Source organism: Rhea americana, unplaced genomic scaffold (assembly GCF_003343005.1).
Source record: "Rhea americana isolate MKP2758 unplaced genomic scaffold, rheAme1 scaffold_136, whole genome shotgun sequence".
NCBI lineage: Eukaryota > Metazoa > Chordata > Aves > Rheiformes > Rheidae > Rhea > Rhea americana.
In genome coordinates this window covers 2,378,954-2,405,222 of record NW_028185439.1, presented here as the reverse complement: position 1 = coordinate 2,405,222, position 26,269 = coordinate 2,378,954, and the positions used below count along the sequence as shown (strand labels likewise).

At 41.8% G+C, this 26,269-nt stretch overlaps 1 protein-coding gene across 7 annotated transcripts in view; it reads right to left on the bottom strand.

The window, feature by feature from the left end:
- Nucleotides 1–26,269, bottom strand: part of ST3GAL3 (ST3 beta-galactoside alpha-2,3-sialyltransferase 3) — a 188,298-nt gene that overhangs the window by 31,958 nt on the left and 130,071 nt on the right. For 6 of the 7 annotated variants that reach the window (XM_085298218.1, XM_085298215.1, XM_085298219.1 and 3 more), the window contains 2 exons: nucleotides 25,736–25,831; nucleotides 20,993–21,179 (listed from right to left, as the gene is read on the bottom strand). In XM_085298218.1, coding sequence (XP_085154344.1) covers nucleotides 20,993–21,179; nucleotides 25,736–25,831 — 283 coding nt within the window. The remainder of the gene's footprint in view (nucleotides 1–20,992; nucleotides 21,180–25,735; nucleotides 25,832–26,269) is intronic. The other variant, XM_085298216.1, reaches the window with a different exon arrangement.

Genomic DNA, 26,269 nt, shown 5'->3' with positions numbered 1-26,269 from the left:
TGCTTCAAGGCATGAGGATAAGGTTGTGGTTTGACAGCATGTCCAGGAGACAGCATGTGGAGATGCTCTCAAGCTAGTCTGGCTGACAAGTGTCATAAAGAGAGGGGCCTGGGCTTCAGTATGAACAACCCCTTCAAAGTACCTTGTTTTCAGGCTTACTGGTACTTCAGCTAGTTTGATTAATGGCTTAAGCATACCAGCATACACTGTGATCTCTCCCACCTGCAAGGGGATATATCCTTTGCAGCAAATGCTCTTGAGAACACTTGAAGAGCCAAACATGACCATCCAGCTCTACTTTGTGTGTAGCTTACATGTTTCCTTCTTTAGCCTAGATATTTTCTGTTAGGCTTTATATGAAATAAACTTTAAGTGTAAAAAGGCCCTATGCTGTCTTGTGAAGGGTTGTGCATGTTCACGGTACCAGGGAAAAGCAACTAAGTACATCCATGTTTCCCCTCCAAATTGTTTTTTTAATTAAAGTGTTCACCCTGCACACATGAGAGAACATTGCCATTGAATGCAAGATAGCCCTGCCTAGATGGCAGGGTTCAAGCTTCTCTGCCACATTACTTTATGTCATTGCTCCTGCTGGTTCAGACACAGTGTAACCGGCATAATATACAGCGTTACTCTCAAAATATCTGGAGCATCCTTGCTCTCAAGAGTTGCCAGACACTTACATTCGAATGTTTCACTTCTGTTTAGGTTAGAAATTCAGAGCAAGGCACAAAGAGGAGAGCAAGAATTTTAATCTGCTAACAGTCTTGGCAGGGTAATCTGACTCAACACCTCACATTGCCATTATTTACACCAGTTTTAGGTCACTTGTAGCTTAACAGCAACTTTACAGTTGCTTCCATGTCACTTCTGAAAATGCTGATCATCTCTGAAAAATCCACAGGAGATCCCTCGCCCTGTTGTGATTACCACCATGACTGCCAGTGCTGCTGCAGCCTATTCCTACTGCATTTTGTTATTTAYGCTGCCTATGGCACCTCTGGACTCCCATGACCCATACTTACCAATGCTTCTACACAGCAGCAGCACACGGTTACCGTTCGGTACTGATTTTTAAATCCTTAAGAATGAAAATAGATGTCTCATTTCTTAAAACCATGTTCCCTGGCATTCACAAACTCTTAATGTCACACTGAGCTCCCAGTAGGCTTTTGTATAGTTTTGCCCAGAACTAAAGTCAGCTTGACTGGGGTAGATTTGCCTGGGTCACCTCACTTACTTCTCTGAATACTGGCACAATGGTAGCAACTATCCAGTCCTTGGAATTTCCCCTTATTAAAGGAGCTTTTACAAAATATTCAAAAGGAGCACCAGTGGGACAGAGCTCATCTTGACACCTTTTTAGGACATTTGGCTGCAAACTATCAAGCCTGCTGATTTAAAAATATTTACTCCTTCTAGATATTAAACATTTTAGTTATTAATGGAATGGAACATACTTGCCTCATCCTTTCACGAACAAAACACACCATCTTGGTTTTTTTCCAAATACCCAGCAGAATTATTTTGTGAACATTTCTGCTGTTTCTGCAACCTTATTAACAATTTAATCCCTTCCACTGACTAGTTATCTTAAAGCATTGCTACAAACACATTCAGAATGAAAGAAACTTTAAAGCTCTTCTCTTACAGTTTTTAGCACTACTAGTCTACTGCTTYTCCTAATGTTTTACTTACTCCCATCAACTCTTCAGATCCTGATGCCTCAGTTTTCCTTACCCCAYGAGTATTTGCCAGCATTATTCACTGCTGTTGAGGGGCCAGCTTGTCTTCAGCAAAAGTTCCTTGACCAAGCCGTTTAGCGTTCTGCATCATGACAAATACTTTTGTCTCCTTGCCTATGAGAAGTACCCCTTAGGCGTCCCTTAAATCCTGCTGCATCTTACATTTATTAAAATAATTCTGAAGAGCTCACAACACCACAGGTGATGCTGATATTGAGCCCTGAGCTGTACAGCCAGATATCAAAACACACATTTCCAGAAAGCTCAGATCCATAACAAAACTCTGTAAATGGCTTTTACCTTACAAAAGGCATTACCACACCAAACCCAATGAGGGAATAAGGATGTGTATTTCTATCCAAACGCTCTCAGATGGCCAAATGCCACAGCTATCCTATTTTGATATGACATTCAACCTCAACGTTGGCCATACACAATACACTTCTGTTGACCAGTAGAAGGCAATGGTTAAGTGCTCTCAGGACCTAGATGGAAAAAAAAGTCCTTTTTAATGTCCACTGTTCTCTCACTATAGCTGAATTAGTGAGAATGCCTGAAGTCAAAGTAGTCTAACATTTTCCACTATAACAGCACATTTCCAGTCCCTAAGTTTAAGTTTTAAGAAAAGCAATCCTACTATTTTCAAAAAAAAAAAAAAAAAAAAAAAAAAAAAAAAAAAAAAAAAAAAAAAAAAGTATTAGGGAAAAAAACCTTCACCAATTTTAATAAAATCTTACATCCATTTTACCACTGGATTTGAGGGATTTGGTATGTCAGCTGAGTTTTGCCTCATTGTGAAAATTCATTAAAAATTGGATAAATATTAAACCTTTGGAATTTCCTAAAGGCATATATAAAGCAGAGATTTTTCGGTTTCAAGAAGATCAAAAAAAAAAAAAAATCACAAATTCCACTGGCATTAAGCATACTTCAGGTCTCTCAGAAATGAAGATGATAAACAGAAATCTTGAATAGTTACTTTTTCAGTGAAACCATCTTATCATGGGTCTAAGCAGGCACTCCCTGGAAAAATAGTGTGTGACCTTATAACCAAAATAAATTTAAAAGAGTTGAATTAAGATTTCATGGGAAACACTAAATATGGTATTGCTTACATTTTACAAACAATCTGAAACAAAGGTTTGCAAGCTATTTGAAGTGGACATAAATGCCTTTTGTCTGGACTAAACCTCTCTAAGAGATTCTAAGTAAGTGACTAGATTTAAGTAGACATGAATTTTATGTTACACACAATATTACTATTAAAAACATGAAAGTTTACAGTCAAGAGTTTTTATGTTTTGCTATTGTTTGACTTTTCAGAAAAAGGTAATTACACTTATTACAGCTGTCCATTTGCCCAGTGCTGTGTGAAGCACTAAGAACATACCAGTGTCTCTCTCAACTAGATCAGTGCAAGTACAAAATAAATACGGATCCTACCCACGCTTAGGAATACAGCCTGCCTGCTTCGGTCCTTTCAGCATGGCTGTTTCTCTGGTCGTTCATCCAGGCTACTTCCCTGGCCACTCTTCTCAGCTATCACACAGCTCTGCAGTTGTTCCGATTACTCTTTTTTTTTTTTTTGTCTCATTTCTACTTGTTCTTCCCTGTAACTCTTCTGCTCTGTTCCCCTTGAACACTTGAGGGAGACCCTCGGTAATCTTTCCTTCTGATTCTGAGGAAAAATGTGGAGTCTCATCAGACGGCGCTCATACYTCTACCTACGCAGCAGGCAAAGCCTCGGGATTCTCCTTATTGACAAAGGACTAAAAAATGGTTTCCTGGCTCATAATTACTGAAATTCTCAGGCTTGTGGTTTGGCTCTACAAACCCGGGAGTGTTAAGCTACATCTCAAGCCTTGTGGTTTTGTTCGGCAGCTTGTCACTGGCAAGCTACAAAACAAAGCACCACCACAATCGCAAGCCGCAGGAGGCCTGCTCACCCCCTCGGAGCTGCCGGCTCGGAAGTGCAGCCTGTTCCAAGGCTCCTTGCTACTGCTGATGCTCGGCTAAGGGCTGCTATTATGCCTAATGTAGATGTTCAGTCTGATTGGACACAGATGTTCAGCAAAGTTTCCAAAGCAGTTACTTCTCATCAGGGAACTCTGTCCCTTTTTAGGCTGAAAGGAGACAACACAAATCCAACAAGCAGCAGACACTAGGAGAGAGGCACACRTCTCCTGCCAGATTCAGGAGCAATGAGGAGTGGTCCAAGGTCGGGGGCATAACCTGTTCTCCACTATAGTGACTGAGTCTGCTTCCTTGAAGTACTTCAGGATGGACCTCTGAGGACACAACATCTCTTTTCCTGATTGCCATAATGATAGCAAGTTAGAAAGCGAGTCTCCAAACTGCCTAGGCAATATTCCCACAGTATCTCATCACATCCTGGCATTGAAGTAGGAACCACAGGGTGTAGGCTGGTAATTGGGTTTCCCCATGTTAAGTCCTAACTTTTATTGTTTATTGGTATTACCGTGCACCCGCAGCCTCGGTCACGGATCAGTGGTCACAGTGCCAGGGGCTGCCTAAAAGAGCTTATAATACAAGCATAAAGAAACAAGCAATCCAGAGATGTAGGCAGACAGGAAAGCACGATTGAAGAACAAGTCTCTGAGGTCCATAACATTTTAAAGCAATCTTGGAGTGTTTTCAAAATGGTTTAATTAGAAAAAACATAGCTAAAGGCTTTAAAGGAGGCTATTCAAAAAATAGTAAAAACTATATGGGCCAGGGCTTTCAAGTCAATCTCTTGGATAGCTCTCATCAAGGGAGAGACGTAGTAATAACCTCTAGAGACCCTAACTCCAGGACCTCAATGGGGTACAGAGCACATGACCTATTGAAGAGGGGCAATTATAAGGAAGGAAGGGATATAAAAATGGTTGGCCTTGCCTAATAACCACAAGGGCAAGACAATTCAGTGTTTATTCCTCATTTTGTCAATTCACAGAAGAAGTACCCAAAGCTAATAGGAAAGGCTGGCTGTAGGCTATTTTTGTCTCTGCTCAGTTTCCCATCTCCTGTTCCCACATTTACCAAGGCAGACCATGACAYGTGCTAAAACAAAATGTGTGAACTCAGCCTCGTAGGCAAGCAGCATACCACTATGGAAGGTATGAGAAGACAGGAGCAGGCTGAGTCTCCCGGCATAACAACGCTTCTAATGAGCGCTAGTAACGCTGCTGCTTCCTGAAGACACTGACACTACCTCTTCTATATCCCTGTGAGACTCCTGTATTTAGGACCACAAGCAGCACTGCTCTGGAAGACTTCTAAGTCTAATGGGAAGGGGACAGAGAGATTGCAGCAGTCAGTTATGTGCAATACAATATTAAATAAAGATGGATCATGCAATATTTTGCTGCAGAGCTACCAAAAAAATGAAAAGACTGGAGTGAGAACTTGTAGAGAACTTACTTGTATAAGTATCTAAAGGGAGGGTGTCAAGGGGACGGGGCTGAACTCTTCAGTAGTGCCATGTGACAGGACAAGAGGCAATGGGCAGAAACTGAACCACAGGAAGTTTTGCCTGAATATGAGGAGGAATTTCTTCACTGTGAGAGTGACAGAGCACTGGAACAGGTTGCCCAGAGAGGTGGTGGAGTCTCCTCCTCTGGAGATCTTTCAAGGCCCGCCTGGATGCAACTCTGTGTAACGTGCTCTAGGTGACCCTGCTTGAGCAGGAGGGTTGGTCTAGATGATCTCCAGAGGGTCCCTTCCAACCTTACCCACTCTGTGATTCTGTAGTAAATGGAGATTACTGCCCTTTAAACTCCTGATCAGTAACAGTAAAAAAACCATCAGGCTAACAAGAGAGTCTTGAGACCCTCTAACCAGAGGGTCTCAGAGTAACCACACTAGGCAATTAGCCTGTAGATGACTGGTAACACCTGAAATGGAAAGAAGGGCATGAGGGAAAGAAAAAAAGCCTGGGAATGACACACCAGTCAAGATGTCAGAGTGCCTCAGAGCACATAGTTCTCGGGGATCCCGGTGCCTGCACCTAGGCTACAGTGTGGTTATTTTGTATTTGTAATCCACAGCCACCGACTGTCTCACAAACACAGGCTACAGCAGAGCTGCTGTAATACATCTGCAGAGGCTTTTGAAAGATTTCTGCTCAGGCATAACTGCATTAGATCTGGAAGGTGTGTCTCCACTCGAAAATCATCATCTTATCAGTCAATACTGCATTTCTGAGCAGTCAAGTAGATACAGAGGCCTAGAAAACGCTCCTCTAGAAGTGGTAATATAAACGAACTTGCACCATTTCCACTGATTATCAAAGCAACAAGTAATTTTCAGCAATGGAAACAGAGGTGCTGAGAGTCTGCAATAGGGGTTGATGGTCAACTGCCAGACCCAGTAGTCCACACTTCACATATACTTACTCAGCTTTCTCAAAGCAATGCAAAGCCCATCACCACCCTCAGTACACTTCTCCAGCACCTATCACTCACTGAATTCTGAATTTCCCTGTCTTTGACTGCTAGCTGCATTTTGTTCTACCCTTATCTGCCATACTGAAAAGTTTTCTCTGCCTTAGGCATGAACTTATACACCGGGCTCAAATTCTTCCCCTCATCTTCTCTTTGACCCACTGCCAAAATAGACACAGCTCTTGGAGTGTCTAACAATATGATGTGTTCTAATCTTTTATCATTTTCATATCTTCTCTCAAAACCCTCTCCAGCTGATGAAGTCTAGAATCAACTGGCTGTAATCTCCCAGGCCATTCCTCTGTCAGTAATCTCCATTTCTCAACAACTTCACAGAATTATCAGCTAACAATACTGCCCAAGAGAATTCCTGGTAAGCTGTAAACCACACAAATTAAGCTTTTACTCAGTGTGAAATCCAAATATATTTTCTTTCACTGGCAATAACAACAACAAAGTAGGATGGAGACAAAAGCACCTCATCACAAGTGATGCTACAGGAATCTTTCAGGGCAAAGGAGGAGAAAAGCTAACTATACCGGCCAGGTTTCAGCAGCAGCAGAGTTGAGCTTATAATACTTCACTACACTGGCCAGAGACTAGATTCATTAGGTTCAACAACCAAGCTAAAATTCCTGTATGAAAACCACAAGAGGAGGCAAATTATTAATTCCAAAAAGTAGCTGAAGACTTTAAAGTTTAAATTTGACACCTGGAGTACATGGTGTCCTGGCAACACAACAAACAGCAAGCTGCCCTGTCCAACGATACCAGTTCAAAGGGCAGCAACTTCCATACCGCCCCATCTATACGCAAGCAYACATTACAAATAAGTAGAAATGTAAGCATATTGAAATTCAAATTTAATTTAATCTATATAACTTTGAGAGTGCTATAGCTAAACTAACTGAACACGGACATGGAGCTCCTATGCCGCTGATCCAATTAACAACTGTTCCCTTGCAATTTCCGTACTAGGCAGCATGAGGCCGAGACCYGCTCTGAAGATTCAGGGAGAGCAAATTCATTTTTATGCAATGCTGCAAATCCAAAGTAATCTTCTGTTTTTGATATATTTCTAGCATTTTATCAATGTGACTGAGAGTAAAATGTGGTTCACAAGTTGTAAGATAATAAAAGGTTGCTGAAAAGGAGACCGTCCTGTGAAGAAAACTGAACTCGTCAAATTAGCTGCAAAAAAAATCCTGAAGTAAAGATTATTCTGATGAATACTGTGTTTCACAAGTCAGAGTATAAATGATAGTTCACATACAGTGTGTTAGAAGATACGTGTACTATGTGCAAACAGAGTGATAGACAGACTGTACTACAGACTCTCTTGTTCAAAACGTAAGCTGGATTTTGAGCCAAAATCTGAAGAAATATTCCTGTTTTGAAACATTTTAGGCAAGGAGGAAGTTTTTAGTAAAAACACAGAAGGATTTAGATAATTTATGTTTGTGTTGTGATTTTTCTTGTCTGTGTACTAATACTTCAATGAAAAAAAAATCTAGAGAAGTAGAGTCTCAAAAATCCCAAGTTAAACAGGCACTATATTATCACGTCATTATTTACGGGACATTTTATCACCATAAGCAACAAGTCCTTTTGATTCACTATTAATATTACTACATTCTTTATGATACATCATGTTCAACCTGTATTAAAAGCATGCTATGGCTGAAAGGTTGAACCAACAACCAGAGCGGGAGGTAGAATGGCTCTATAACTTTAGTTGAGAACTTCAAAACTTTTGTTCTAAACATTCGTTTTTCTGATTTTCTTACAAAATTTTTCTTGCATTGTCATAYATCTAATTATTTTATAAAGGATAATCTTTTACATCATCTCTGCAATATTTGGCAGCACGTGTTACCCCTTCACAGGTGAGAAAACAGAAAAAGATGAATGCTTGCAGTTTCTACGGCTTTCTGACACTCCACATCAGGCACCYGCGTCATGAATTTTCAGAAGATTTGGGAAGCTCACAGCACAACCCCATTGACTATGCTGCTGCTGAACCCAGCTCTCCTGCACAGCTGCCTCCTGAAATTAAACCAGCTATGGCAAAATTTTCATCTAACTTGCCCATCACATTAGTAAGTTAAAGTCTAAACCACTTGAAGCTAAGGTTAAACATCCTTGAGAGGAATCCTCAACATCTGTAATGAGAAGGCCACCACCATTGTTTCTCCCCTCTCTTGCACTCACTGCCCGTTCTATTGCTTCTGCAGCTACTCATACAAATGCTGAACTTCTTTCATTTCAGAAACCACACTAAATCTCGTCTCCCCTCTCTACTGGATAGATTGCAGTGCTCCAAAAGAGCCAGGATGTAATTATGTAATTAAGGGTAACATCAGCAGAGAAGTGAATTAATGATGAAAAGGCAATCTTAATTTTTTGCTTTTCCTAACTCCTGATGGCTTGATTTTACAACCATGAAGCTTTTATAAGTTTTATAGTGTAACTTAATATGTTYAAAAAATGATCCTAAGAAAAATTGTATCAAATGGAGTAATGAGATCCAGGGCACAGTCCTCTAAGCATAACTACCMGCTCCAGTAGACTATTATATTCCAGATCAGCCATTAGAGCAGAAGAAATACACTCTCTTACAGGTTGCCCGAACTATTTACTCCTAACATAGTKCTAACAAAGCTGCAAGTTTTTGAGGAGTTCCCTGTCCTTTCTCTGCTGGCCCCARCACCCATCACCCTTCAACTTCCCACAGTCCGGCTTTGCACTCTTGCCWTCCACCTCTCTGATCCAGGCAATACCCGGCCTGCCAGCAGGAGCGAAGACATGTTCCTTGCTCTCTGGTCTCTAATCCAGGGCCAAGATCTCTCTGTGGAGAAACAAGTGAGAGGAAAAACCTATTTTGTTGCTCCATCCCTGTGGATGCCACATTCTGACTAAGCCTGATAGGACGGACCACGCTCAGCACACAGATTCTCAAGCAAACTGAGTTGCCRGCACCTAACAACCCCCTGTAGGGCATCAAATCGAGCCATGGGATTCCACTGGAATAGCAAAAGACACAGTGGGCTGCCATGGTAACACAGCCTGGCCAATTTTCAGCCTCTGCCCCAAAGAATTAGAGTATCAAAACAAAGGGACAGGAGACTTAAAAAAAAAAAAACAAAAAAAACAAACAAACAAAAAAAAACACACTAGGAGGAAACTGTGTGTTTCTGTAGCCTCAACCTGAGAGACAGCTAAGTTATTTTAGCTGAACTTTCCAATATTCAGTTGAGCCAAACACATGGCATGGAAAACATCAGCTCAAAGGTGTCAGAGTAATAAAATCACAGAGCCATTTTCCCAGTTGCTTAGAACAGAAAACAAGGTGATCCCCACTGCAAGCCCAGCTACCTGCTCCACTTTGAAAAGTACGCTGGAACATAACAAAAAAATGCTGTCTGTGCAGGTTTCCGTGACAAACCACGAGGGCATCCCAGGGCACTTGAGGACATCCATCAGCAAGGCTTCTTCAGGAGCTGAGCTGGTTCCTGAGTTTGAATACATCTCATTAAACTACACATTTAGGCTACGCTCTTGGCACGTTACAACAAAAAAAGCTAAAAGATCACAACAATAAGAGTTATAGCCTAGAGACCTTCATTGCTTTCCAAACTTATTTTAAAGCAACTCTCAAGGAAAATTTTTTACGCTGTTTTTTACAGCATAAATACACAAAAAAAGTTGTCTTCTATTTTGGTATCTCTGCTGAAATGAGAGTCAAATAATTTGTGTATTTACTCAGCATTCATATAGATTATATGCAAATTATTYAGCATCCTTCTGGAGGTGAAAGCAAGAATATCAAAATAACAAGAGGCTGAGCAAATGCCAGGAAGTTCCTGCCCTATTTCATTTTCTGGATTTATGTTACTACATAAGTCTTCTACAAAAGAAGAGGTTTTAGTCACATTATTTAATATTTTTAAGAGATGAGAATTTAAATAATCTGTGATCCAAAGAGAACATTTACATTTGAGAGTTTTTCCAAACACAGTGCTGATTGCCTGGGACAGACTCTGTATTTTCTGTACTTGTCGGTTGTGGGTGAAGTTMATTTCACCAAAACCAGCCAGAACGCAGCTGAGGAACCGGTAAAAATAGCTTGTGAGTGGATCTAGAGAAAAGCTTGTGCACCTGAAAAGCTTGGCCATTTTACTCCAATTTTATGTCTCTGATTAAAAAATAAATAAGGAAAAGGAGATGTTAACACTTTTACAAATCTAGCCAAAGTTAAGAAGAGAAGAGACACCCTTTGACACATTCCGTAAATTCACAACTGCAAGGATCAAAATACTACACAAAAACGTGAGGTGTCGCAGAGTCTTTCTCTCTCCCGCCTACTGCCTCCACACGGGTTGGTTTATTTTCACTTCAGTTGTCGAGACAAGAGTTTGCATTATAGCACTCTGCGTGCTGAGAGAAGAAGTTGGATTTAGAGACAGCCCCTACGGGAGGAATTCAGGGACGCGCAGCCCCGTGCACCCAGGAGGGGCCTCCTCTTCTGCAGAAGGAAGCTCCTGGGGAGCAACCAGAAGCACCAAGCACAGCTGTAGCAGAGGGGAGAGAAATTTAGGAAGATAAAGCAGACAGAGCAGTTAGTTACCTCGGTGTTTATTACAGCAAGCTGGAGATATAGATCAACCCCGTGTCCTGGAGYCCTCAGTGCTTCGAGGCAGAGAAAATGTTACAAATTGCTCACGCAGCCCTAACTATGCAAGCTATCCACGGAGCCCGCCAAGGAACACATGTGTTTTGGGCATAAATCGTCCAATCTATTCCTTTCTGAATTAACATCTGTCATCGTGACACCATTCAAAATGACTGAAGACTGGATCATATTAACAACCACACATCTTGGATAAATATTTACYGTTCAGACGGCTTTTTTTTAATATATTATTTTTCGGTTTGAAAGAAAACTAATTCAAACAGCATAATTCCTGGAGCTGTGAAAGGGAGTCTTTTTTCAGCCACTGATAGAAAGCATCTGATTTTATTTACAAAATCAAATTGAAGTTTATTCCCTCCTCTGTGAGTCTCCACACTGCACAGGGGTGAAAGCACAGCATCCTGTGGTGTTGCAATCCTTTCTCAAGGGCTCTTCTGAAGAATTTTGTTATGCTGGAGGCTGCTCACCTCAGAGACTCCACTAAGCCTTCTCCCTCAGGATATGGAAACCAATCTGGCTAATTACTCATCAGGAAGAGAAAATTTTGCTCTGATCCCTGTAGGCAACTGGATGAAGCAAATAAATTTACTTTAATGAAAAGCTGCCGAGGCTTATTACCAACTTGCTCTCCTGCTCCTTATAGTCAACAAATAGGCCATAGAGAGCAAAGACAAGGACTCCCAAAGTCACAAACCAGGGTGGCCAGAAGGAAACCCAAGCCTGCAGCCCCGCTCTGGGTACACCCAGGCAGGAGAAGTTTCCCAGGTAGTGGACTACAGCTGTCTTTCAGAAGTCTCAGTAGTCACTCAGTGCACACTTCTGCAGATGTATCATTCCAGTTTTACAAACTTGGACCACTAGGAAATTACATCTTTCCAAGAATTTTATCTGGCTTCAGCTCCTTCCCCAATACACTCTGCTGTTTCTTATCAGTACTGCTCGAAAGATCAAGAGAGCTCCTTCTGCCATCCTCCTGGACTTCCTAAACAGCAGGGAGCAGTGCGCCTGCCATCAGCAGCTCCYGCCTCCAGCCCTTAATATTTTCACACAGCTTGAACAGAACTTATCCAAGATATCCAGTCTTGATTTTAAGACCTCAAATAAGAGCAAATTTATCAAGCCTGTAGGGCAGATGTAGCAAGAATTAATTATCCTGATATAAATATACTGCCGTTTTTTGGCTGTATGCCTAGCTTCAGATATGCGTTTTGTCTCCTAAATTAAAGAGTCTTCTGAGAAGAGGGAAAAAAAAAAGTTCTCCCTAGGTAGATACAGAGAGACTATAAGTAAATCTCCTCAAAATCTCATGCATAAGCTAAAAAAAYTGAACTCAAATCTCTTAGACTAAGGGAGGCTTTATAGACTTCAAATGATTCTTGTAGTTCTTTACCAAAGTGTTAGTACAGAACATCTTTATTCCACTAGCACTTGCGTGAATGGCTTATGCCCTCTGGGTGATGTCTCAATTTCACTGTTGTTGATGATCTCTGACTTTTCCCATGTACTGGATTCACAAAGTTCCAGTACAGAGGAASATCTGCTGCATATGTGGGCAATGCAATACCCACAGCAGGCACAGGCTGCGCTAGTGGTAAAGTGATGTACRTCTGGATGGAAGAGACACCCTATATTTGCATGTGTAGCTCAGTGAAGGTGGTGCAGTGCAAACTCAGCAATTGTCTGTCCACTGGGTTTGCCAGCTGTTCAGTTCACAGGTCTGGGTCAATGAACACGCATATGGTGGACAGTATGGACCCAGCCAGTGGTTAGAGATCCAAAGGAGGACAGAGGATACTGTATATTTGTAAAGTGAGGGAAATTTGAGAACATCCTGGTGCAACAGGAAGGTGTGAGAAAGCAGGACATAAATCCATAGGCAACCAGGTTTCATCAGTTCTGCTGTTTACGGAACTGTGTTTCATTAAGATCAGCATCAGATYTGTATCCTTCATATTCCTTGAATATTCTGAGCCTATTTTTAATCAGTTCAGCTACCAGTTACATGCACTGTGACCTTGAAATGCAGCTACCAGGATTTGCACAATATTGATGTCTAAATACTGCCATTGCCTGCCAAGGTGGGAGAATGCAACATAAGTACCTCTTGATGCTTTTTCAAGACAGCTGCACTTGCTCTTCAGTCAGCTTTTGTTCATGTTGACTTTTCAAAAGAAGAGATGTGAAAAACCTKCAACTCTAAATTAGAGGGTGATTATCCCTCTTTTTTGACTTTAGCTGAATCATAGGTGGAAAAGGAGGGAATGATCCAATATCTGGAAATGGATGGTAATTATCAGTTGGATGGCAGCAGAAAAAGAMGAGATAAGAGGACAATTCTAAAGAAGAAATTGTCTTGGGACAAAGCAGGATGGTGAGGCGATCCCAGAAAGGATGTCCTAGTTGAGCAATGATTCTACCACTGAAGAGGCTAATTCCAGCTTTGGTCACTTCATTTAAAAATGATGTTAAGGAAGAGGAACGAAAGAGTAGAAATATGACTGGAGCTCTGTGATTTTTATGTAACAGTTGGGATTACTGCGCCAGAAATGATGATGATGCTGTCTTTGCAGATATGGAATAAGGGTTCTTTAAGGATACCAGAGACTAGTATGAATAAATGTTTCTCATCTTTTGACAGGAAGAAAAGTGTATGGAAGAGGGAGTTAGGTAATGGCAAGCAAAGTGAAGTTAAAAAAAAGACTAGGGTCATCAAACGTTGGGGTCATTAATGATTGTATTCTTGCAAATACAGATACTTTTTAAACCTTTGATTCTTGGAATTTTTTCACCCAGAAAACCAAATTTTTTTAATTGCTTTAGGTGCCTCGGAAGTTCTAGGTTCTGGGCATGACTATAGAACTTGTGGATACGACAACTACCTAATCTAGATGGACAAGTTTTACCATAGAGYGTGAACCCATCTGATAATATGAAATGGTGCGTAAGCATACGGCAACAGCATCAGAGCAGCCCCTGCCACCAGCTAATGGTTGACAGTGTACTTACAGATAGACCAAGTATGCTTGGGTGGGAACAGCTCTCAGCTATGTAATGACCTGCCTAATCTTATTACACTGTTGCATGCAGGTATGTATGAATGGCAAGCTCCARCCTGCATTTTCCATATCAACAACCTTCCTTTGGGAATCTGGCCAGGAAGTCTCCCCCAAGGCCCCTGTTGCAAACTGGGTCATTTGTCTGCTGAAGTTCCTGTATGGTCCTGGTCACTGTGGTATCTGAAAGCTCATTAAAAGTTATATTACACATATAGGAGAGACTAAGGTCTCTYCTCCTTCTGGCCAGCAGGTGCAAGATTTCGTATATCATGACTGTATGTTTTCCTGCCTGTCTGATCATCTCTGGAGAGAAACTGAGTTCACCTTCTTTCACAGGGCACTGATGTTCAAACTTCTCCTTCTATCTTCTGGAAATGGCTCTGAACTCCTAGACGAGCTACAAAGAAGGCCTATTTTTCTGCACACAAGCCTTGGTTCTCCTGGCCTGTTCCCACCAATGCACAGTATTTGGTGAGGGTGGTAGAGTGCTGACTGGGTGAGCACAACACCTCAGGTACCTCCACCAACATTTAGCACAGCCAGAGACAAAAAAAAAGGTCATCATTGTCCAAAGAGTCACCCCAAAAAACAAACCAACTCCTTGTCAAAGGAATACAGCGTAAATCATTTGGTAAGAGCCAGAAGAAGCTGCCTCAAGTTAACTTTATTATGAGGCTTTTTGTTTGCTTCAGCATTTAGTAACRGTTCAGCTGCCCAGGCACTGAACCATCCTGATTATGTGATAAGGTGTTGTCTCCTCTCATAGCTGCTTCTGCAATCTCGCTCCCACTCCATGGGTAGAAATGGCCTTTCCCACTACCTGCTGTGACCACAGGACAATTACCATTGAAAAGGCTTTCCTGCCTCTCCCCTAGCRCAAGCCTCATCATGTCCTTTTAGCAAGGTAGTTGCTTTACTCACTGCCATGCCTTCCTATATTACAGCCCCAAGGGGATTATTTGTGAATGGCTGTTTAGGGGAAAACTCAAATTTGTGAAAGAAATAGACCAGCCCTTAAGCTGACTTCCCACATCAAAGACTTGCTCTCATTTATCATGGAGCAGCAAGTCCAGTTTCTGTCCCCTTCCATCAGGGAGTGAGGAGGAGGAGGAGGACATCAGGCAATGCGTACAATACCTTTAACAGATGAGCTAGAGCTCTGTCTCAGCACAGGATCAGGCTACAAATCTGTACCCAAACTTCACATTTATAACTCATTAAGGCAGCTAGTGCTGGGTTTACAGCTCCACAGAAAACAGCTAGAGTCTTTCTCACAGGCCTTTCAAAGCTGAAAAGACCAATGATACACAAAGCATTTTTAAAACAACAAGCCTATAGGAGGAGAAAAGGGGAAAAAGGAAATTCACAACCTAGAAGGAGACTCTGGAATGAAACTGCTGTGTGTCAGCACCTGCACTCCATTTGTCACCCACAGCAAGTGACAGTGTTGGAAAGAGCATGCTCCCCCTTCCGCAGCCCAAACTCAGAGAAATCGCTTGCTAAAAGGCTGGACTCAGCTCTTAAGCAAGTCGGAAATTATGCATGTGGATGAAGCTTTACTTGGGGTTGGATAACAAGCAGCAGAATAGATTCACAGCCTCACTACTTTCCTCAAGCTGATGGGAGCACAGTGGCTTCTGGTAGTTTTTCTCAGAGATGCAAAACAGCCCACAGGCAAGGCTATTAAAGGCTTCAAGGAACCTGCAGTGGACTAAGGGGGGCTGTGAAGTTCACAATCTGCCCTAGCAAACATATAGCATGTCAAGGCCATTAATTGAGGGAAGAGGATCTCTGAAAAGAGCTCAGCAGGCAGTAAGGGCTCTGGCAGCAGCAAGGCCTTGGCTCTAGCACAATAAGGCAGGCCCATGGAGCCAGGAATGTACTCAACCATATAGTTTAGYAGGACTAGTGGTAATCTGCTGGCTTAAAACAGAGGTGCGGTTGTCAAATGAAAGGCCAAAAAAACCCCAAGCTGGCAGCAGTAGAGATGAAGTCCTAGGTTAGGACTGGGAAGAAATACTCAGCTCAAAGAAGAGATGCACTTGTATAACCACTGACCTGCTCTTGAATCCCCACAGACAACAGTCACATGCTGGGAGAAGGAAGGAGAGGTTACATCCTGCCATTGCTTATGCCTCAACATCTGCTTAGGGGGTAGCTGCTMTTCAGATGGCATCACTGCAGTGTGCAAGCTCTCAGAGGCATGCCCCTGCAAGGGACGGACAACCGAACTTGGCCTTGCTCACAGGCAGGTGCTCACTCGCTTCTATGATTTTTACTATCAAAGAGAGCTTCAAGGTGCCGCAGGCACTTACAGCACAAGTGACTCCTTTCTGGCAGAGGCTGCAGAGATTCAGGCTGGAAGCGGCGGCAGGCTCATTGCCACAAGAGAAGGAAGCCTGGGAGCTGCCAATTTCTAGCAAAACCTTTGCCCTCACTTGGCTGCTTTAGCACCATGTGCCAGATGTTCAGGGAAGTGAGCCCCAAGCAAACAAAAGCCTTCCCTCTGATTCAGTCATGATGCGCAAAGAGCCACCCTGGAAAAAGCTCCAGTGCTGTTTGGTACTGAGTGGTTTGCATAACTGGTGCTTTTAAGTTCAGCCTTTTGCTTCAGAAGAGCAGGTTGGATCACATAATGTGTGGACAATACATCTCGGATAAAAAACAGTCCAGGAGAGTGTATGTAAGTGTTCTGAGCAATTGTCCAGGAATATTCCACATCTGGGGATGTACCAACAGCAGCCTTTTAGTCAGAGGCAGGATGTCTGGCAGCATCCCTGCTGCAGTATTGCTGCTCTCGCAGCAATGACTGCAGGTCAGCACTGCCAAGGCACTCTTCAGACCAGTCACCAAGGACACATGAACAACAGACATCTGTGACCTTTCTGTAGTAAACACAGTTTCCTACAATTGCTGGCTGTGGGACTCCAGTCCACTTTTTTTCTACTTGTACSTCTACATATTAGCTCGGGGTGGTGCAGTCCTCTCCTCTGCTAAATATGTCACCTTTGTCTACCCTCCAGCCCTTTTCCCCCTTTTACTTGCAACAAATACAATTATTTTCTCCTTCACAGTTTGTTCTAATGCTTCTCAAATGACAGAAATTAGATTACTAGGGTTTTAATTGCCTGGACCCATCCAATTTTCCCCTCTTATATACAGGGCTATATACTCCAATGATACACTACTGCTCCAGCTTACTACCACAGACCTGTAAATTCAAGTACCAGTACATGCAGAATGCTGTGACAGAGGCTACCCTTATTTTGCTGCTGACCCAATGTGAATATTTACCCCAAAAGGGTCCTTTTACTAGCTTAATCTCTTCTCTCAAGTTTTTATTTYCTTCCAGATATTCCTATTCCAGTGTGAAATAGAAAGCAGCTAAGCTTTTATTTATTTGATATATAGTCCAATGCTCCTCTTTTCATGTACCGTACCTCCCAGGTCAGCCAGGACCATGCAGATCTCCAGAAGGTGGTTTCACTATACTGAGTGTAACACACCAAATCCTCTGCCTCACTGTTTTACTGCTYCTTCTGCATCATACTTTTTCTTTCCTCATGTCTCCTGAAAATCCTCCTTTCTATAGAACAAAATACTTATCCCTTCTTCAGTGAGCAAATGCTGCCAAAAGACTAACATAACACAGAGCAAATCCCTCTCAGCTGCAAAGAGAATAAGCTTATCTGACCACTGACCCTAGCAATAAATAGCCACTTGTCTTTCATTTACTCCTTCTCTGATAAACTCCCTTTGATTTAACTTACGCAAGAGAGGACTAAGCAAGGCTTGCAGTATCCAGTAGAAAATCTCCAATCAAGCAGGTCCAAGTAGGTCCAGTTCAAGTGATGTCCCAAGGAAATCACAACTGATATCCCAGCCATGAYTGTAACACATTCATGCAGTTGACATCAAAATTCAACAGCAAAGGAAATAGCAGAGTGCAGAGTTCAGCCCATTTTATTGAGGAACGCGTCCACTTCCACAGCAGTCATGCTCTTTAGCAGGATGTTTCCACTTCCCTTATCTCTGTTTTGTGGTCAGACTCCTGTTCGTAACAATTGGTTTGCAGTGGGAATGACATCTTGCAGAAGGATGRGCCTACCCTCAGATAAAGGATAAGCAACAGTGGCATGAAGGGCCCTTAGGTCAAACAAGCGTCTCTAGATGAATTCAGGAATGGAAAGAACTTCCTTTGCCCCAGCAAACCAGCTGAGAGAGAAACAAACTCTCTACAGAGAGCACTGGGCAGGCATTTGTCATTTTGAACGTACCACACACTGATTAAAAATACTAACGCTCATTACTAGAACAAACAGATGCCTACACCTTATTCCCGTGGCACTGTTAGCTCTCCATGGAGTCATTTCTTCTAGCTCAGAGATAACACTTCTTGCATCAGTCTCCATTAGGAGCAGCTGTGCTAGCCACCTGCTTGCAGTTAAAGCCAATGATAGTGGAATAAGATTTTAGCCKCAAATAGAGGGATACCATGCTAGAGAGCACAAGACAGATGTTTTCCAGTCAACTGGACTTCACCTTGAAGTATTTAATGAACTAGTCCAGTAGCCTCAAAAACAGTAATGACTTTGTTTRGGAACACGTGTAGGGTAGGGTATCAAAGGAGTGAAAGTGGACAAAAGTAGTGCCTAGTTTTAAAAACTCAAAAAGGGAAGAGAGACAATTCATAATTTCAGTTCTCAGAATAGTGAACTTAATTATTTGCAAGCACCTGAAAAATAGGTAGTAACCCATGTGTACTKGCTACGAACAAATCATTGCCAAACCAGTAGAATTGTTTTCTACACGAGAATAACTATCATAGAGGAGAAGACATGTACTCAAGTAAGGCTTCTGACATACCACTCTCACAAACATGCTGAAGAAACTTGCTTTTAATGCAGCTACTGTTATATGAGCTCAGAAGTGGCCAAAAAACTACCCAGAAGGAATTATCAGTGGATTCACTGTAGAAATGGAAGGATGTATTACATTGGGGTTTACTCAGGAACCAAATCTTTTCAATGCTTTCATCATCAACATTTGGAATAAAAAGTATGTTTGTTAAAKTACAGAGGACACTAAGCTGGAACAAACGGCAGGTATGCTGGAAAGCTATGCCAAAGAAACTTGGCAAATTGGAGAAATGATCTGGAAGAAAATATTGGTAGGGAAAAGCGCACAGAACTGCTCTTTGGCAGGAAGACCAAACTGTACAAATGCAGGACTGCAAGCTGAGGCAGCAGTGGTTCTTCATTCTCCTGGAGACCTGGAGTCAGAGAGGATCACAGCTGAACACTAGCCTTCAACATCATGCCACTGTGGAAATGGCAAACAGTGGATGTATGAAGAATGAGGACTGCAAGGCTAGTCCTTTGCTCTATCCTATTTGCAGCACTCTGCACACTTTTGGGCACTGCTCTTTAAGAAAAATATGCACCAACTGCAGACAGTCCAAAGGGCAACTTGAATAAGAGAGCTGGAAAACATCACCTACAAGAACTGAAAAAAAAATGGAGCATTTATCTCAAAGAAAGGAAGGCTGGGGAACGAACCACAGGAACATTCAAGTAACCTTGCAACGCAAGAAGCTCAGCCTCCTTCTGCACTTCACCAGGCTGAGTGCTGAAGCATTCAGTTAAGATTACAGCAGTAGCTTTCCCCAGTCTTCTACCAAGTTTTAACAAATTCCTTGCGGCATCTTTCCAGGAGCAGGGGACGCCACACTAGACTCTTTGTACTGCCCCCATGACTGCAAGCATGAGGTAGAAATTCAGTTTGTTTTGAAGCAAACCACTCCATCCTTGGACTTCAAATCAAACACTGCAAGTTCCTACAATTGCATTCATGTTGCACAGCACTAACATCCTCTGCCTATTAAATACAAGCCTTTCCCTTGCCCAAAATGAAAGATAGGAGCATGACACAAACAGCAAAGAAAAGAACTTCGGACTCAACTATTCAAGTCATAAAAGCCCACTTGTGCTTGGCCAGAGGCTAAAAGGTAATCTTATCTGTCTAGCACCAGGAAAATAATTGGAAGGTGATGCCAGTGTGAGGCAAGAGGAAGGTATGAGCCCTAAGGCCATCTATATAACAGTTGTACACAGTTATATTCCCAGACTGTTTTCATTCTTTATATAGTGAGTTGCCAACCTCCTGTCTTGGTCTCCAAACACACAATCTAATATACCGTTCTCCAAATGTCTGCTTATTTTCTGAAAAATCACTAACAAGCATCTGAAAACAGAACTATAAGTTTTCTAAAAGAAATACTATACCCAAACAGAGGTCACTTCATGACAATAGGAAATAAACCATCCACCGAATGAGCAGCTAGTGATTACAACCTGCTTACTTTTAGGATGGGTGAAATAGAGAACAACCCTGACTTAACAGTCTCACAATACTTCAGAAGGGCTCTAATGTGACTGACTGGAACAAAATATCTACATGGGGAAAGTGATGGACTCATCATTTCAATGTTTAAGTTGGACTTACCGCCTTTCTTCCCGATAATTTAGCCAAGCATAAACCATGAAACTCAGTATAGCAGAAACTAAGCAAAATATAATGGTTTATGCTATTCAGGAGGTCAAAGTCTGCAGATTGTAGCCTTTCCAACAAGTCCTGCCGTTGCTGTCACCTCCTCTCCTCCACTGCCATGCCCCCTTATCCCCAGCTCCCATTTCCTGCTGTAGCCACTGTCTTTCTTTTTCCTCTGTTCTTGAACCCTTGGAGCTTACAAAACCCATGCAAGAGCTGGTCCTTTCAGGGATTCTTAAATTCAAATTGAACACACTGTTTGGTAGCACACACTATGTCTTTAACGTAAAATCTCATCTCTGATGAGAAGTTACAGAGATGTCTTTGTAAAACATAGTTAATTAAAACTGAAGTCCACAGAGGTTACAAAAAAAAAAAGCCTTCAGATAAATGGGGCAGGCATGCAGAGAAACTCTCCTCAGCTCAAAACATGGCAAATAACTGCGGTATCTGCCCACCACTTTTAATTAAGTGACCTTCATAATGCCAAGTAAGTGTTCTTACCACTTTCTCTTTGTAAACAATGTATTTCAGCCACTTGAAATCCTGCCATTTGAATCCCGCCAGAACAAATAGCGAATCCTTCTCATACTGCTCCATTTTCTGGATTGCACCTTCAGGATATGTGATCCGGAGAGTTGTCTTGCCACCCACATCTTTTTCAAAGCCCTTTACTGGAGCCGAGTTCAGCCTGCAGGGCAACCAGAGAAGACACTGTCACGGATTCCCATTCCCATGCAGTCATGCATGTCGATGATACAGCAGTCACTGTCGGTCCTGAGCTCCCTATATATAGCGGCTGCGGCAGCAAGCAGAACTCTTGTAAGTTTTCATTGCAAACAATTATGAAGTTTTATACGACGTGGCAGCAGCTTAATTAAAAGCCATTTAAATTATTTGATTAAATATAATGTAAACCACTTCTGCACTTCCATTCTTGTGATTTAAATCAGGTTGGAAAAGCTTTGGAAAAGGAGATAGAAAAATAGCATCCACACACATTTAGATTAAAGTCACAAACTAAGCATTAATATTTTAATATCCCATCACTTCTAGGATATCTACTTGAATTTTGCAAGACTGATGAGCACACAGAAGTGCTGCAAGCAATGATGTAGTTCCATGGCAGTTTAAGCTGACTAAAGCCAGTCTTAGGCTCTTACCCCAGAAGAGATTTTGCACTGGTTGTCTTACCAAGAGAGAGATATTTTAGAGAGCTAAACAAGCTAATAATTTTCAAAATATGGAACAATTTTCCTGTAGTTTTATTCCCCAAATTGGCCCATCCCTACAATACCAATACAAAGGAATAGGTTGGGCTGCATAGTTGGGATAACACTCAGCAGCATTGCAGTCTCACTGACTGTAGATCACTGATGAGTTTCTGCTATGGAACTGCATCCCACTTTGAAAACACCCAAGCAGAAATAGAGCTTTACTCCTGGGAACACTGATTTCTCAGGGAATGTTATGTGTTTAGCTGTGTTTTTATTAAAACTCCCCTTAGGGACACATTTTTTTTCCCTTCAAAAAACAAACTGTTCTGCTGTTAACAGTGATTATGACTTTCATGATATTAAAGTTATTCAGAACTTCTTTGTACACATAGGCCAGTCTATTCAATACTAGAAGCCCAGAGATGAGGAAATTTCAAGTAACTTGGAATACAAATCTTGCTGACATCAAACAGCAGCCCCTGATGGAACAGCACTGCCTGCTTGAATTACCATAGCCTTCTTGACTTGGGATAGTTCAATATATTGGAAAGTGCTTATGGACTGCAAATTTTGTCCTGTAGGAATGTTAATGAGGATCTGGATTTGTCTTTTGCAGCCTGGGTAAGCATTTTAGATGAAAAGCCATTTTAGATGAAAAACCTTTACTAGAAAATCCCTGTATACAATCTGAGATTCTATTCAGAATTAAGCAGAATAAGTTCTTATGCATTTCTAGCAAATGGAAAGCAATTTAAGAATCAATACCACCACAGTTTATATCAAAGATGAAACCTTTTTTTATTCTATTCCATAGTTTATATCCCCTCACTTTGTACCATACCCTGACTTCAAGGTACCTACACCCGGCTGCCTCTAAAAACAGTGCTCCTAGCCAGTCTGGTCACTTGCTTTTTTTTTCTAGGCTGCATGTTCAGATATCAGTCATCTTTACTATAAATATGATTTAAATTTCAAGGAACTCTGTCTTCCAAGGCTAAATAACTCTATAAACTATAAAAGCACTTGGCCCCACTGGAAACAGACAGAAATACAACCAAATTCAATGTAAAGAATGCTGGTTAAACATCTTTTCATATGTTTCCTAGGACTTGAGGAGAAGCTTGGTATCTGGGATCTTTTCACAATTCAGTGTATAGCACTCTGGCAGGTTTTTTTTCCCCCAGCTGCTGGGTTAGCTGTTTTGCAGTTTACCTTGTTAAAGCTCCCCAAATTCAGAACTCTTGCTTTGTATCTAGACAGGAAACAAAACAAACCATTCCCCTAAGTAAAATGAACTCAAGTCCACAGCAAAGGGCCAGAACACGAGTTGCTGACAGAGTCCCACTAATGAGGCAGCGCTGCCGGCACAAAGGTCAGCGCCCCAGAGGTGGCATGGGCGATGGAGCAGGAAAAGTTCTGGCAGCCACAACCTGTGCTCACAAAGGTGCATACTAGAGAGCTTGAACCCTTTCTCAGGCAGGACAAACTGCTAAGTATAAACTCAATCTAATCTTCCAAAACTTCAGTTAGGAAGCCAGGTCCCCCTATACAGCCCACAGAGGCAGGTTTCTCCATAAAATGTTTCAAAGTTTTCGTCTGTCTCCTGTTAGCTGTGTCCACTGACAACATAGGCAAGCTTAGAGACACTAACTCCTAACTTGAGAATTGTGAAAACCCTCCCACTAAGATAGCAGCAGCAGAGCAAATCCCTGCCTCTTTCCACCCAGGAATTTTTGATACACRTTTGTTTTCACCCTGGCTGCAATCTATTCTAAGGAGGCATTTCTGCTCATCAGAGCACTCGTGGTTGATTGTAGCAAGTAGCTCCTGCTAGGTAAAGAGTGGGACATCTGGAAATARTGTCTCCACTGAAGTCTCATAATGCTCAGTTAAAGAAAAAACTCCAGCAAACTTRCTCCAAGCTGTTTTAGAATTGTCAGAGCAGATCTCACTCCCTCTACCACAAGATCAACATTCGTTGCATGTAAAGACCACTAATTACAGCAATGCACAATGCATCAAAAAACTCCATGTACTCCTGGGTCACACCTTTGTTCATAACGTGTACCACATTTCTGCTTTAAAAATTCACCTCCTAGATCCCAGATCTGATCACTCAAAGGAGTTGTGTAACCCACTACAAAGGATACCGAAAACAAAGGACTTGAACCCTTCCCGAGCCTCCAGAGAATTAAAGGAAGCAGGTGGACACCTTTAAGAAGAAGTCTCCTCTCATCTCCTCAGTCCCACATACAAACACCTGGCTTCATTTAACCTTTACATTTGACTTTTCTCTCCTTTATCCATCCCTCAACCAGCACAGGTGCTTAGCTGCCCTCTTTTCCTCTCAGCTTGCAACCCGATTTGATTTACTGATGKGGAGAGAAAGGCTTGGGCTTTTAATTTAGAAATTAAATTGTAGACCTTCTGATGTAAATCTTAGTGGGTGGCTTAGTACAAATGGATTGAAAACACTCTCCTGCTACTTTATGAACAGTCTGAGCCTAAGAAGGGGCTATAACTGAGTGACTTTGACATATTTTAACTCAGCCTAAAGAACTACAACTCACCGGATTATGGTGAGTAGGAAGAGTTCTTTGATAGTAACTGATAGAGGGATGCACTYGGAGAAGGGCCGTAAAAGTTTTATCCTGTTCTGAACAGCCACCCCTGTGTCCAGAGCAACACAGGGAAGCAGGAAACAGCACACAGGAAAAAATGGCTGAGAGGAATCTTGGTCTTTCTGTCCAGATTACTACTTCATATACATTGCCAGAAGTTGAGAAAGTAATTATGATCATCTGCGTCCTATTCCCTCCTTGTGTGCCCACTACTARCCAAGGTAAGAGAAAGGAGACCAAGCTAAATGTTACCTTCTGTGTACTTTAAAATTCTTGCACTAATTCCTTTCTTTCTTCCACCTTAGCTAAGAATTTGCCATTTGCTATCACATCCCATGCTTGACTAAATTTCAGAGAGATGAATCAGTTATTTCCTTTGGTATGAAACCAGTTATCTTACTAAGGAAAAATACCAGCTTAGACTATGCCAGACCAGTTTTGATAAAGTTGCACTACAGTTTACCCCATTATTCTCATTTGCCATCATAATATTTTGTTACTCTTCCTTCAGAATCTGCTATAGAGCTTTGCATTTTATTCAAGTCAGACTAATGGGTCTGTAGCTCCCTAGCTCACGTCCCCCTCCCTCCCAYACACTCTCTCTCTCACTCTCCATTAGTACAGGTATTATGTTTGTTAATCTCCAGTCACCCAGAACACCTCCCTCCCTTGACAGATTTATTACTAAGAGTTATGACTAGATCTGTGATTTCACATATCAGCACGTTTTTCCAGGATTCTGAGATGGCGATGATCCAACCCTGCAGCGAAAGCAGAGTCCTAGCTTCGACTGTGGTCATTTCCATTTCCACACCACTCTGCTCCCTTACTCAGCTTCATCATCCGTAGTGAAAATGAGGCAAAGCATTCGTGACTTTCAGGGCATATGTAGAGGTGTTTAATCATTACTGTGTCCTCACTCATGGAGGCTTCCTGAGACCCTGTCCTGCACAGTACTCAGTTCTTTCCTTTCTAACTGAGAAGTGGGAGTCCTGGGAAATGCTACACATGTATAACCAATGATGCTTGCTTGAACTACCAAGGGGATGTATTTGAGAGCAGATCTAATAGTATATTTTACTGATTCACTATGTAAGGGCATCACTAAAGAGGTAGCTTTTAGAAAAGGTGCTCCAAAAAGRAGGTGAAAGTGAGATCATAGGACAGAACACATTCCCAAATAGTTGTGGAAAATGGAATGCTTGAGAAGAATGCACTTTCCCGTTGATTCGATCACCAGCGGTAACTTAAACTTTTATGTGGTCTAGTTTTTCTTTTCTCCGTCTTAGTTAGCACTTCCACACTATTGGCTATTATCGCTAGTGAACAMTTAATCTTTGCCTGCGTAGCATACCTTCCGATACAGAAATTGAATATATGATAAGAAAACTGCAATGCCAAAGACTCACCTGACAACAACATCATAGTCATCAATTTTTAACCCCAACGACTTATTTGCAAGAACTCCACCATTTCCCACAATAATACATCGTCGACAGCTGAGACTGTGGAAGAAACACATGGAAGAGGTGATTTTTGTAATATGACTTTAAACATACAGAGCTGCTTATATTTAGTTTACAGCTATCCAAGAATTTCAGAAAACCTTTCAGAATACTAAGAATTAAGGAATGCCTAGGCATTACATGGGATAAACTTATTTCAACACTTCACATCACCTGTGACTTGATGAGATGAGCTGTCAGAACAAGCAGCTTCTCTCCCCCCACACCTTGTGTCTGATGGGCTTAAATCAAACCCATCTGTTTACTTAAACCTCCTCATAATTCATTTAGCCCTGAAACAACAATAAACCAAACACTAAGTGAGGAAGTCCTCTTTCTAAGCCATTTTCTGAGTGCAGACAGACCTTGCCAGGTTATCTGGGGTGTGCTCACCTTGTTAGTGCAAAATTGCTGCAGTTATGAGACTTCAAGAGACAG